This window comes from Temnothorax curvispinosus, unplaced genomic scaffold (genome assembly GCF_003070985.1).
Source record: "Temnothorax curvispinosus isolate PA1 unplaced genomic scaffold, ASM307098v1 QBEX01010211.1, whole genome shotgun sequence".
NCBI lineage: Eukaryota > Metazoa > Arthropoda > Insecta > Hymenoptera > Formicidae > Temnothorax > Temnothorax curvispinosus.
The window spans coordinates 70,721-83,296 of NW_020219991.1; the positions used below are offsets into that span (position 1 = coordinate 70,721).

Consider the following 12,576-nt stretch of genomic DNA (forward strand, 5'->3'; position numbering starts at 1 on the left):
CACACACACACACACACACACACACACACACACACACACACACACACGCATACATCTTTATCTCTCGCTAAATCTTCTCTGCCTGTTACATCCCTCCCCACTTTACGTGGCACAGACCAGCTGTGTGTATGTGTGTGCGTGTGTGTGCATGTGTATCTATGCGCACGCGTGTGAGTGCTGCCGTCATCAAGTGGTTCAGAGTGCCTCCGATCGCAAATGTTGGACCGCCATTAACCTGCTAAAAGCGAAGAACCACACGAAGAACCTTTATTAATCCACATGTGATGTTTGATGCTGGCCAAACTACCTACTCTAATTCTGTAAACATCGGAAGTTATTTCCTTTCTTTCGAAATATATGAACATTTTGTAATATAGAATGAATTAATATAATAATATGATCAGTGGTACATTTGTTCTGCATTATTGGATCGTTCAATCTTCTCTTTCATAGGAAATAAAAATATAATTAAATATTAGTTTATAAATCTTTTCACTTATTACATATTTTCAGTATGTAATACGATAAGATATGCATTAATATAAATAAACATGTATGGTCAGACATTGTTCGTCTGTCTACTTAAGTCTACTTAAGTCTACTGTCTACTTAAGTCGGATGGCTTTCTTTGTCAGTAGAAAAAGACTAATATGGCTAGACATCCCTCTTTTAAACAATAAGTAAAGACTGTAGACAAATGTATTTTTTTCTATCTTTTTTATTTTTTTTTGTCAAATTTGTCTCATCGTCAGTTTGTTTTGCTTCGAAATCTGATTTAACACGACGCGAAGAGAAACGCGATGAGTTATGGAACGCGATGTAAGTCGGAGATATAAATGCTCGGATATTCGTGCGGTCGCCATGGCATTTTGTGACACCTGCTCAAGTAACTCACTAAACTTTAATGCTTGAGAAATATCATTGTCTCGAGATGCGCGGTTTTCTTTCTTTGGCGTGTGAACTGAATGAAGTGCTTGTGCTATTCAATTTTACACCCTTATTACGTGCAGCTTAATACATTCGACTATTCAATAAAAAAAAAAAAATAATCTGAGAAGTCACAAGTGATAAAATAGATTTGCTAATTATTACACTTTATATTATATAATAATAGTTTTAATAATATCTTTACTCTTCTCTTTTATGTTGATATTTCATTTATCTATCTTTTCGGATTTAGTAAATATTTTAGTAAATATTTAAAAATGAAGAAAACAAAATAAATTTGATCACCTTACAATTCACTGAATTGATGGAAATATTTTAAGACAACCACTTAAGGGGATCCTATAGCGAAGGCCGAACTTCCTCGACGTCGGTAATGTCAACATTTCTAATCCTGTTTTCTATGTTATATATCTATGTCTGTCCTTGTCTAACCAGAGGCATCTGTCTTTGTTCGATTGCTGCGCCATCTCTCGCTACACGCAATACTGCTTATCCTGTCAACCTAAATGTGCTTTTGCTTAATAAAACTTCATTTTACGGAATCTTTTTTTCTAGACGTTGAATCTTAGTTTTATTTACACGATATTGTTCCTACATGTTGTCCCTACGTCGCCTTGGTGTCATTATATATATATAAACTGCAGTAATTTTGTTATTGTCGTCAGATGACAGTTGTATGTGCCCAAATTAGTAAAATTTTTAATTTTTTTTTGTTTCCGATATGAAATCGTACAACGCGATGTAGATTTTTGTGCGTACTTTAATTCTAGACCAAAAACTTGCAATTCTGTAAAGCCAATTCAAAAAGAGAGGGGATCAAGAGAGAAATTTGCATTGCGCGTATAATGACAGGTCGCGTCACGCGTCATAATTCTTCGTGACTGCCGCGCATAAATAATATCCAGAAGTGCACGACGTGCATGGCGATCTATTGTCTAATAAGATGACATCTGGTAAGAGATATATCTCTCTCAATTCTTGAAACATTAATTATATTCTCCGTATTAAAGCTACGATCCGTTTTGAAATCTAATACGCATCTCGATGCCGGCGTCCATCCTCCGCCGAGAGCTCCTAAACTATTTCGAGTGCGAGTTAAGCTTCCCCAAATTTATAAGCAGAAACGGAGTGGGTGGCCGTCGGGGGACGGGGGAGTGAATTAATACCGTGAGTTAAATTAAACCCCGTGCCACGATTCACAACGGTGACTTTGTGCGACACATTCCTCTTGACGACCGACGCCGTTCGCCATTATTTTATCGCTTTCTCGCAGAATCGAATTCTTTTCACCTTTAAACCGAATAATAATTCTGAAATAATTGTAAAAATTTTTGCATTTTTAAATTATTTATAAATGGAAATCTTTCATACCTTTTCGTGATAGCAAGTTTGTTAGTTCTGTCAAAAAGTTGATTCTCGCACACAAAAGCAATAGGGGAATCAAAAGATTTTCTTATATGCAGCGTGAATATCCGCGATTATTTAATATTTATTCTGCTATTTTTTTAATATGTATGAAAAAATACGCATTCAAGTGTTCATGCGAAAGCTGCATAAATAATTACAGACGCTTCGTAGGGCACTAATAAGGAAACCGTGAATCTCTTACTTTGATGTCAGTTTAATATAGGTGAATTAGTTGTAAAACCTGACATTATATTTGGGATTTATCCAAATTTACTGTTGTTCTGGATATACATTACGATCGCGGATCTAAGATTTCGCGACTTTGTACGATGTACTTAAAATATTGCAGACTATATTGTCTGTTTCGGTGATTTCATAGATTGTTATTTACTGGTATAGATACTTATTTACTGTAAACATATTTAAATTTAAATATGTATTTAAATTGTTGATAATTTAATTCCAAACTTTAAGGAATTATTTATTACATTTTATTTGCTATATGTATTTTAATTATATTGAATTCCATCGCTTAAAGTTCATTATCCTGTGTTACATTGAGGATCGAATTTCCGATTATATGTATCGGTGACGTCCTCAATAACTCACGAATTGTCACTTATAGATTAACTGTCGCGCAATCGCGTCCATATTGTGCTTTGTATTCTTTATTCTTTTGTAATGTGTACGAGTGGGGGCTGGGTATCTATAATTATAGTACATGAAATTTAGCATTGTGCCCGGAATTACTGGTTGGATACCACAGAGACTCGCGAGTTTCGTGTCGGCCACCGACGTAGCTGGGCGTTTCCTCGTAAATCGGTAAAGCCGAAGCGTGATAGCCAGGTCAGGTACACGAATTCGCAACTAGTTAATCAACCCTTCGTAAAAGGAGAGGAAAGGCCCGCGGACCTCCGGGAGACTTAGAATATGACGCCGATCTTGCGATGGTCACGTTCGTTTGCGGACTGAGTGAGTGATACGAGTGATCGCGATAACCGAATGACTAAGGAATAACACGGATTTGAGCGAAGTAATTGATAGAATATACATATAATCTCATTCCATGAGTTCTCGCACTCTTTCGACAAGTTATATTTAATTTTCTTTGCAATTTATCGTACACAGTATTTAAAAAAAATAAAAATGAGAAACTATCGGCTAAAAGTTCGAGACCATTAATTGAAAATTTCTACTATATGAAATCACACTTAGGCACTGTAATTTAACATATTTTTATTATTTTATTTGTTGTTTTATAATGAAAAATATAAAATGTTTTAAAATTCTATAAAAATATTTTTTATAAAATGAAACGACTATTAGACACTTTCTTCGACAAAGTAAGCACCTTTACATTTAATTACTGTTTTACTAATTTAAGTACCTAATCCAGCTAAAAGTATATTTATTTTTTTTGGCGAAAAACTCTTTCATCAAAAAAATCTTCTAAAATAGTCCATAGCTCAGTTCTGGAGAAAAAGCTTTAGTTCAGATTGTATTTAGTTCATTTTCTTGAAATTAAACAATACTATGTTAATCACAGCTATGCTAAATATAATGCGTATTAACTCTTAAATAAAAAAATCTATTTTTTTAAGTAGTACTTAATTGGAATATTTTTATATTTTATAGTGGTCTCAAACTTTTGGCCGGCAATGTATGTCAATGTGTGATACCTGATCCAAGATGATAAAAATGATTTTCTATGGAATATTAGCATCTTCTTAGTAGGATCTATAATTAAAAAATTTTGATAAGTAAATAGAGATATGCCATCTTCTGTCGGGCTGTTTCATTGTAGTCTAATAATATTTGTGTGAATTTATATACTTTTTCCACTCAAAGCTGATTATTTGTCGGTCTTAAAACATAGTTATTCAAGTAATAAATAAATTTAACGTATAACTTAAATCGATAATTGATTTAACTTTTTTATGCTAATAAGCAATCTTTAAATTACTGTCAAGAATTTATTGCGAAAAATATCACCCTAGCCAGGATTCGAACCTGGACCTCCCTCCAATCCGTGACGGGATCTTTACCAATTCGACCACTGAGACATGTAAAAAATTTTATTATATGTAATGAATAATCTCCCATCTTTATATATATACTTAATAAACTTATACAGAAACATTTGTAATAAATTCTTTGTTAAAAACAGATTATCTGATATATTCTCTTGTAGGAATCAGGAAAAGGAAATTTTATAGTGATATTGCTTTGATATCGTCGTCTCGCATTTTGCACCATGAAAGCCGACTATTTATGTAGCGTTTAGTATTTCCCTGAAAGCTAATTTTGGTTTTAGCTGCAATATTGCGTCTCGATGATCAACAGGCTTTGCATAATATTTCATACCTCTTAATTGACAGTGGCATTTTGAGGTATTCGATTCTCCTGGACGAGCCTTTTCATATCTTTAACTGAGAAGAATATATAAAATTTGTTTCTGCAAAATATTGCGAAAAGATATTAAACAATTCCGATATTGTACATAAAATACTATATTATTTACATACCTCTTTAGGAAAAAAAAAGTTTTTTTTTTCAATTTTTTATTTTTTTTTTTACTTGATAGATGAAATTATTAATATAGTTTTAAATCCATTACACACAGTATAAAGAGATCCTTCCTATAGCATGTGTTTACAGGCTAAGCAAACATATATGATTTTTATAATAACTATTTTCTGCAAAGCTATATTGGTATTTAAGTATTGCTTTATTTTATAACTAAATTATTTTAACTAATAAGGCATGATTTAAATATTGCTAAACTCGAACTTACAATGTAACCTGTGGTTTATATTATACAGTAGAATATAAGTAATCGCAAATTATTTTAATGCAAATTCATTATAGATGCAGGCTTTCCGTGATGATTCGAATTTTGCAATAATTCTAACGCGGTTACATAATAAATTCTTTACACGCATCGCACTTTGGCTTGCGACCAGCATCGAAATACGTAGATTTTATCGTAATGAGATGTAACGCACACCATCTCCTGATTTCGAAAATTCCTGCACTCTTCTTTCCTGCGAAGATTTCGCAAGAATTTTATTAGCCGTTAAAAAAAGCAAAAAAAATGCTTTTTCTAATGCTTGGCGTTGTTCCAGCACCGAAATATCTTATCGATCATGCGGTATCGCGATCCATTGTCGCTAGAGACACGTCATCACGTCGTAAACTTATTTTTATTAACAATCACAATCTCTGAATCTGCATTTTTATAAGCAGAAATAAAAATAAGAGGCAAACCTCGATCTGATATATTTTATTTCGACGCAATCGTTCACGTACTTGGAGTGCATTTAATGTCAATTATTGTACAGTAAATTGTTTCTTCAAAAGTTTATAATTACACTGCAAGTCCAAGTGTGTTATTTCAGCTGAACCTTTTCGTACACATTTATTTCCGTTTTAAATCACGTCATTTAATATACGATTAAATGTATTAACTTGTAATTTAATACGAATGAACGTGTTAAATGACGTATTTTAATACGCAAGAAATATGTAAAAAAAAACTTCAGTCAAATGTGTCATTTTAAACGTTTATGCGTGCAAAAATAACACACTTGGATTTGCAGTGTGCGCTCATTCGCTCATCAACAACTATTGCGAATTTTGCGAAATGGTACATGACTATTCTATTCAGTTTAATTTTGTAATCACGTTTCTCTAAACATTGTCAGATTGACTCAATTTTTTAGTCATTATTTAGTCATAGAGAAGTTACCTTCTTCTTTTTTCGAGAAATTAATCGAATTTCTCTTCTTCTTCAACGGCTAACTACAGCTCAAGATCGAGCCATGGAACGAAGTTCGGCCTTTATTAAATCCGAGGCCTTCCTTCTGGTTTCTTAGAGATACACTCTCAGTGGGTTGCCATTAACCCTTCCGAGAGGTGGCGATCAAATAAAAACCGACAATTTTTGGTCGGATTTGAACTCGGATCTTCGGCTCGTTAGACCAGCGCACATCTTTCTGCGCCACGATCGCCACCAATATATCGAGTTTACCAGATAACATTTTGAGCTAGTTGCTGTTTATTGACGATCGTCGTCGCGATGTTTGTTTTTCTTATCATGTTAGTAGAAGTTCGATCTTCCAATGTGTCATTTTTAAACATTTATACGTGTAAAAATAACACACTTTGCAGTATATCTGTAGTCTATAATAAAGTGTTGTTAACTGGTTTTTCAATTTCAACGACAATTTCCAGGCATCCGAGGAGTATCGGGAACATAGCACGCACAAAACTCAACGGGCTCGCAAAACACAGCAGAGGCAAAATCAGCACGTTGTCGAGCAGCGCAGCACAACCCTACAGGAGAGCTCCACCGTCACCACAAAGCGTAGCAGCCAGCAGGAGCTATCGAAAAAGAATTTCAACGTTATCCGATTGAACTCCATCCCACTACCTCTCGCGAGCGGTGGCACAGTTACTTGTAAGTAACATATCTTTCGCTGGTATTTCGAGAATTCTCAAAATCTTCGTCTATATTTTTCAAACGTTGCTTTACTCATTATTTCAAAATTTGTTTAAAAGGTACTAGTTGCTATAATGATATAAGTTTTGAATACACGCACTACGATTGGTTGGACACCGAGAAATATAAAAATTGCTTTCTCTTATAAGAGCATAAGTGCGAAGTATTAGTAATGTTTTTTTCACTCACACATGAAAACGGAGATTATTTTGTAAATCTAATTTCAATGCACAGTAAGAGTCTGAGCAGAATGGCTAACTTATAATTTTAAGACAATGTTTTATACTTTAAATCTTTGTTTTTAGCAACGGACAATAACTGCCCTGTGTCTCAAGTCTTACAAATGTTGACGCTTCGTACACTCGTTTAAGTCAGCCATTCTGCTCAGGCCTTAACGCACAATACTGCAGTCTTATGCCTCGAATCTTAAACGAGTGTACGAAGTGTCAACATTTGTAAGACTTGAGACACAAGGCAGTTATTGTGCATTGCTAAAAACAAAGATTTAAAGCATAAAATAGTGTCTTAAAATTACAAGTCAGCCATTCTGCTCAGGCCCTAGGAAAAAATAACGTAACGCGCTGTATGATTTAACATTGCCTCATACTACTGCGCCTAAAGGTTATGAATATTATTTAAGAACATGACTACAGTAAGAGTACACATTTTTTTAATTAATCAAACCTAGTTAAAATGCTGTCAATCGATGAGAGACAGAATTTGCAAGACTGTCTGATTTATTATTAGCTTGCACTACTTTGAATGACGCGCGATTCTCTTATTCATTGAAACAGTACGGGCACGTATTATGAAACTTTTCGGAATGGATTCCGATCGGAATTGTTCAGTTATTTCTTAGATTTCTATTGTCTTTTCTAGGGAAAACGGAATAATTCCGATCGGAATTCATTCCGAAAAGTTCCATAATACGTGCCCAGATCGCGTATTCTTTTTGATATTCCCTTTTCTGCTTAGTCAACATTTATAATTATGCGAGGAAATTCTGAGAAGAAATTTCATTATGATTTCTATTATTTCTAACCGATTAAGAAGATTAAAAATTTTTTATTGATAATTTTTCAAAAATGAGTATCTTTTAACGCGCTCCAAAATTGCCTTTTGAAGAATCGAGTTATCTGAAAGATGTCCTTTTAAATATACGACTGATTGCACATAGAACAACAAACTAGTTTCCAATGTTGATCGAACTGTATAAATAATATTTTTACAACACCTCCACGGAAAGTTCGACTTTCCATGCCTGTAGAGAGGGGCGAAAGTGGCCAATTTCACGCCAGGGCTTACTTTTCTCCCTAGGGAAGAAAATAAGCCTTGGCGTGAATTTGGTCACTCGCCTCTCTCAAGGCATGGAAAACTTTCCGTAAAGGTATTGTGAAAAATATCGTGTGCATTTCGAGTCGAAAGCTTTTTCAGACTCGTGTGATTTGCCGCTCGAGCCTTCGGCTCGGGCGGCAAACTTCATACTCGTCTGAAAAACGCTACTTTTGCCCCTTGGTGCACAATATACTATTTCACAGCAGTTAGTTTATTTAGTCTATTTTCTATTATTAGTTTAACTAGCAATAGTTAAACACACATCTCGGCTGGAACCCATTCGCCGCGCGGAAATAAATCTTGAACTTTACTGCGCAACGTGCCACGTTGCTCTGTCGAGAGACCTTACGATGCGAATTCTTCTGCCGAATTCTCGCATAGAGACGGATTCGGCGCGTTTACTACACCGGATTTACGCGCTCTTAAATTTTCGTATGGAGATGAAACTTTCTTCCCCCTCTCCTTCCTTTTTGCGGCAATTAATGGATATATATATTATTCCTAAACGCTTTATACTTAACATTACGACGAAGGATATATCCGTCATTAATCATGCGTGCGCACCGATGCCGCATTTAACTACTCGTACTTGCTGTACTTGATGAGTTGATGAATTGAGTTGATTAATGATCGGCAATGCTGTCTCGTTTAACACTTCGAAAATTAAATTAAGAACTTCAGCGTAATATGCTCTAATTGTCGTTATTAGATAAATAAAAATATATAGAGAATTATTTCGAAAAAAATACTAATTATTAATTGGACTTTAATTAATCATTAATAAATTAATTAATAAGAGCTAATAGTATTTAATTAAATAAATATTCTCTAATATGTAAAATAAATTTCTTGGCTAAGTAAATAGCTAAACGTCAAAGGAATAGGGAACAACGGTAAGCTTCTGTTACTGAGCAACGTTATAAGATAAACGAAAGAGTCTCCTATCTTGATGGACGAACTTAGGGCCAAAGCACATATGACAGTCGTAGTCGTGGACGTAAGTAACGCACAAGCTTTGGCGTATCCTGATCTGTCAGGTCGGGGTCTACGACCGTCGTATATCGCTACGCCATGTTATGTGCTTTGGCCCTTACTTTGATAAATAAACGTGCGACGACGCGTAAATGCGATTCAATTATACGTAATGTTTCGCGGTTGACCAATGCGCGTTCAGAAAGCGTCAAATGACAGACATGACGGATTCGTCGTATTCGCGCTTTATCCACTATACCTTCTTGCCAAAAATATGGCGAGCCTGGACAAGCCGGCGTGGAAGGACGATGTATATATATGTCGGGTAAACGCGACGCACTGTCCGCGATATTAATATTGGGTGATTAAGTGACTCCGGATACACCGTAGTCGCGCTGTTGCGGTTGGTCCAAAGCCGAGCCTCGAGATTCTCCGAGCGGCCGAGGAGGACGATAGCGCGGGGTCCAGAAAAAGACCCCGATCCCTTCCACATCCACGGTCTGCTTCTTCATCATCCACCGGTCCAGGTTCCCTCATGCGCCGGCATGCGAAGATCAACTGGAGCGATTTTCCGGTCGACGAACCCGTGGCGCGATTCGATTCCGGACGGTGGTTCGCACCACTTGCCAAGAGATCAGCATCTTGTTGCATTGCTGGAAGCCCGCTGCAATCTCGTGCAAACATTCTTCCGCTTCCAGCTAGCTAAATAATGTTACTTTTATTTCGTGACGTTAATATTACCCGAGTTCAGGGATACGGGAAGTAGGGACGCGGAAGTCATTCGAATGAAAGATCACTTTGAATCAGATCAGTGATTTTCTGGCGGATTACGCTGGTAGCTCCGGCAACTTTTGACGCGCGACGATGCACGCGCGCGAATAATGTTGTGCACGGTAGACGTTTCAACGTATCACGCTTGTTGTTCGCAATTAGTCAAACCCCGGCCGACACCCGCTTCTCTTCATCATAACGGCTGTGGCGCGTGTTAAATGCCGCGACGCGCGCGAAACCGATTCGCTGGCTTGATGACTTTCTTCATAGTAAATGAAACAGCGATCACGGAAGCGTAGCCAGGATGTTACGCGCCAAAATTGTGCCGTCTTGTCTATCTTGAGAATTCTACGCGGAAAGAACGGTTTTGCTGAAGTATCCAAAAATTTCGCTAGATACAGATCTGAAAATAATTTTGTTGGATCAGAATAGGATTCTTCCATGTGATAACAATTTACGTAACCCCCCGTAAAGAGATGAGAACGAAAGAATGCAAAAGAATCGGGGGAAGATATGCAAAATTATTTTAAGAATGCTTTACAGAATATTTTTTTACGACTTTTTCCTTTTTTACTTCAAGTTTATTTGAACCAAAAATAGGTCATTATATTATTATTGCATTGTTAACCCTTTGTTGCACCCTTTGTGTCCCTATATGGGAATACCTATTTCTTCGCAATTCTTCTATGGTTTTACATATTTCATAATTGGTTTATGTAACATTTGATATCGTTATGTTCCTTAGATTTGTATGTGTACATGAATAACATATAAATTTTTGAGCGGTAGTGTAATTATTTTTTGATCTAAATTTATCTATCACTTCTAAAATAAAATTTTATTACAATCGGAATTTGACACTTGCAAATTTTTATTGTAAATCCGAAGCCTAAAAAACTCTTGCGTATATAAAAAATTTTATACGTAAATAAGCCAAAGTTAATTTTCTTTCAATTTGGCTGCCATATTAAATCCGCCATTTTAATTTAATAAATTTTGATTTCAGATTTGCAATTAGGATTGTAAATCCCCAAAAACCCACATAATACGAAAATTTAACAAAATATGTTCAACAGAAAAATTTGCGCAACAAAGGGTTAAAACGAGATATAAAGTGTAACTGCTAATTTTCTAACGAGTTAAAGAAATCTTTTCTTATTCTCGTGATGCATTGAAAAATATATTTGCCAAATTTCTCAAAAACTTTGACTTGAAGAGAGAAGACATTTTCAAGAGTAAGACGTTTCTCGTCGGGTTATAATAATAGTAGTTTATTAATTTGGTCCTCGTCACGAGAAGTATCACGTTCCAAAGACAACCTCGATCCTTCTTCTTTAGCAATCAAAAGCAATATGCCGAGCACCTGGCAATAACGTCATCACATGCACCGCGCTTAATGATGGTCGCGTCGTCGTCGCGTTCCCAATTTACCCCGATCAGCGCGGACCTCGTCCAGCGTTGATCCCATCACGTAACCCAGCCTATGTAACCGATCCATCCACGATTCGGCGAACTGCGCTTTACCACACATGCATGGCGCGCAACGTTATATATATGCATGCATATAAAATGCATCTTCACACATCGATATACCTGTGTCATAAATTTTCGCGCACCAGGTGCAGGCGCCGCGACGTCGACCATCCGCTTCCTCCCACCCAGCCGTGGAATCCTCTCGGATTAGCGCGTGCGTATACTTCCATAGGTTTATCCCAATTGTGTATGCGTGCACGGATACGTGTGTGTTCGTCGCTGTTGGTAATATTCCTGCGTACGTGTGATCCTCGTGTGGCGCGGCCGATAGAAGGGATAGACCTCTTCGTAAAGAGAGACGAAATCAGAGAGAGAAAGAGAGAGAGAGAGAGAGAGAGAGATCGTTGAAGAGAGAGAGAAAGAGAGGGACGAGGATGTCTGATAGACGAGGCAGACTGGCAAACGTGGCAGCGGTGGCAGGCGACACGGTAGCTAACGCTGGAAAAAAAATCACCCAGCCAGATCGACGGCCAGCTCATCGTCCTCGCCGCCGACCGACTTTGGTGCTTGTGCAACCACCACGATCGCCAGTCGTGCCGGAGATGCGCCTACGTGAGGTCGACTGACAGGCGCCATCAGGCTGGAGACCTCGCGAACGAGATCACCTGGAGAACGCCGGGAGACATTGTTACCGTTTCGGTCAGTCAGTCGGTGTGTCCGTTAGTGGGTGGGTCGGTGGGTGGGTCAGTCGGTCTCCCCTTAAGTCGGTTACCCCGCGGAACCCGGAGATTCTCGAATTTTTTTTTAGCGTGGGCGTTCCGATACTCGGAGAAGATTTATCAACGTCAATCTATTCGGGGGATATCTTATCCCCGGGGTGTCGCCTTTCCGCACGTATTCTTTCACTTATATCGAATCATCTCAGCCGATATTTAGAAGTGATGTAAGATTTTTTTTTAAACTTGATTCTCTCTGCGTAAGATAAAGATAGGGTCTGTCTGCGAGGAGAAATAAAAAAAGTAAAACCGTTTTTAATTAAAATAAGCTACCCCGCGCAAAATGAATGTCTCGCTAATAATCACAGAAATAAAAAATGTTATTAATTCTCCTGGCAATATAAATATATAATTTTTTCTCTCGTTTGACAAATCGCGATTATTCTGAATATC

General features: G+C 37.0%; 2 protein-coding genes across 8 annotated transcripts in view; one reads left to right on the forward strand and one right to left on the reverse strand.

Annotated features, from left to right (window-relative positions):
- The window catches only part of LOC112459901 (filamin-A), a 49,232-nt gene that overhangs the window by 27,794 nt on the left and 8,862 nt on the right, over positions 1-12,576 (forward strand). For 5 of the 7 annotated variants that reach the window (XM_025024264.1, XM_025024266.1, XM_025024265.1 and 2 more), the window contains one exon: positions 6,589-6,814. In XM_025024264.1, the coding sequence (XP_024880032.1) occupies positions 6,589-6,814 (226 nt within the window). Of the gene's footprint in view, positions 1-6,588; positions 6,815-12,041; positions 12,107-12,576 lie in introns of those variants that run through there. The other 2 variants (XM_025024270.1, XM_025024268.1) reach the window with 2 other exon arrangements.
- LOC112459907 lies at positions 9,287-11,575 on the reverse strand. Its single transcript, XM_025024277.1, has 2 exons — positions 11,528-11,575; positions 9,287-9,865 (listed from the first exon to the last, which is right to left on the reverse strand). The coding sequence occupies exons 1-2, from the start codon at positions 11,534-11,536 to the stop codon at positions 9,515-9,517; spliced, it is 360 nt and encodes a 119-aa protein (XP_024880045.1). The 5' UTR covers positions 11,537-11,575; the 3' UTR covers positions 9,287-9,514.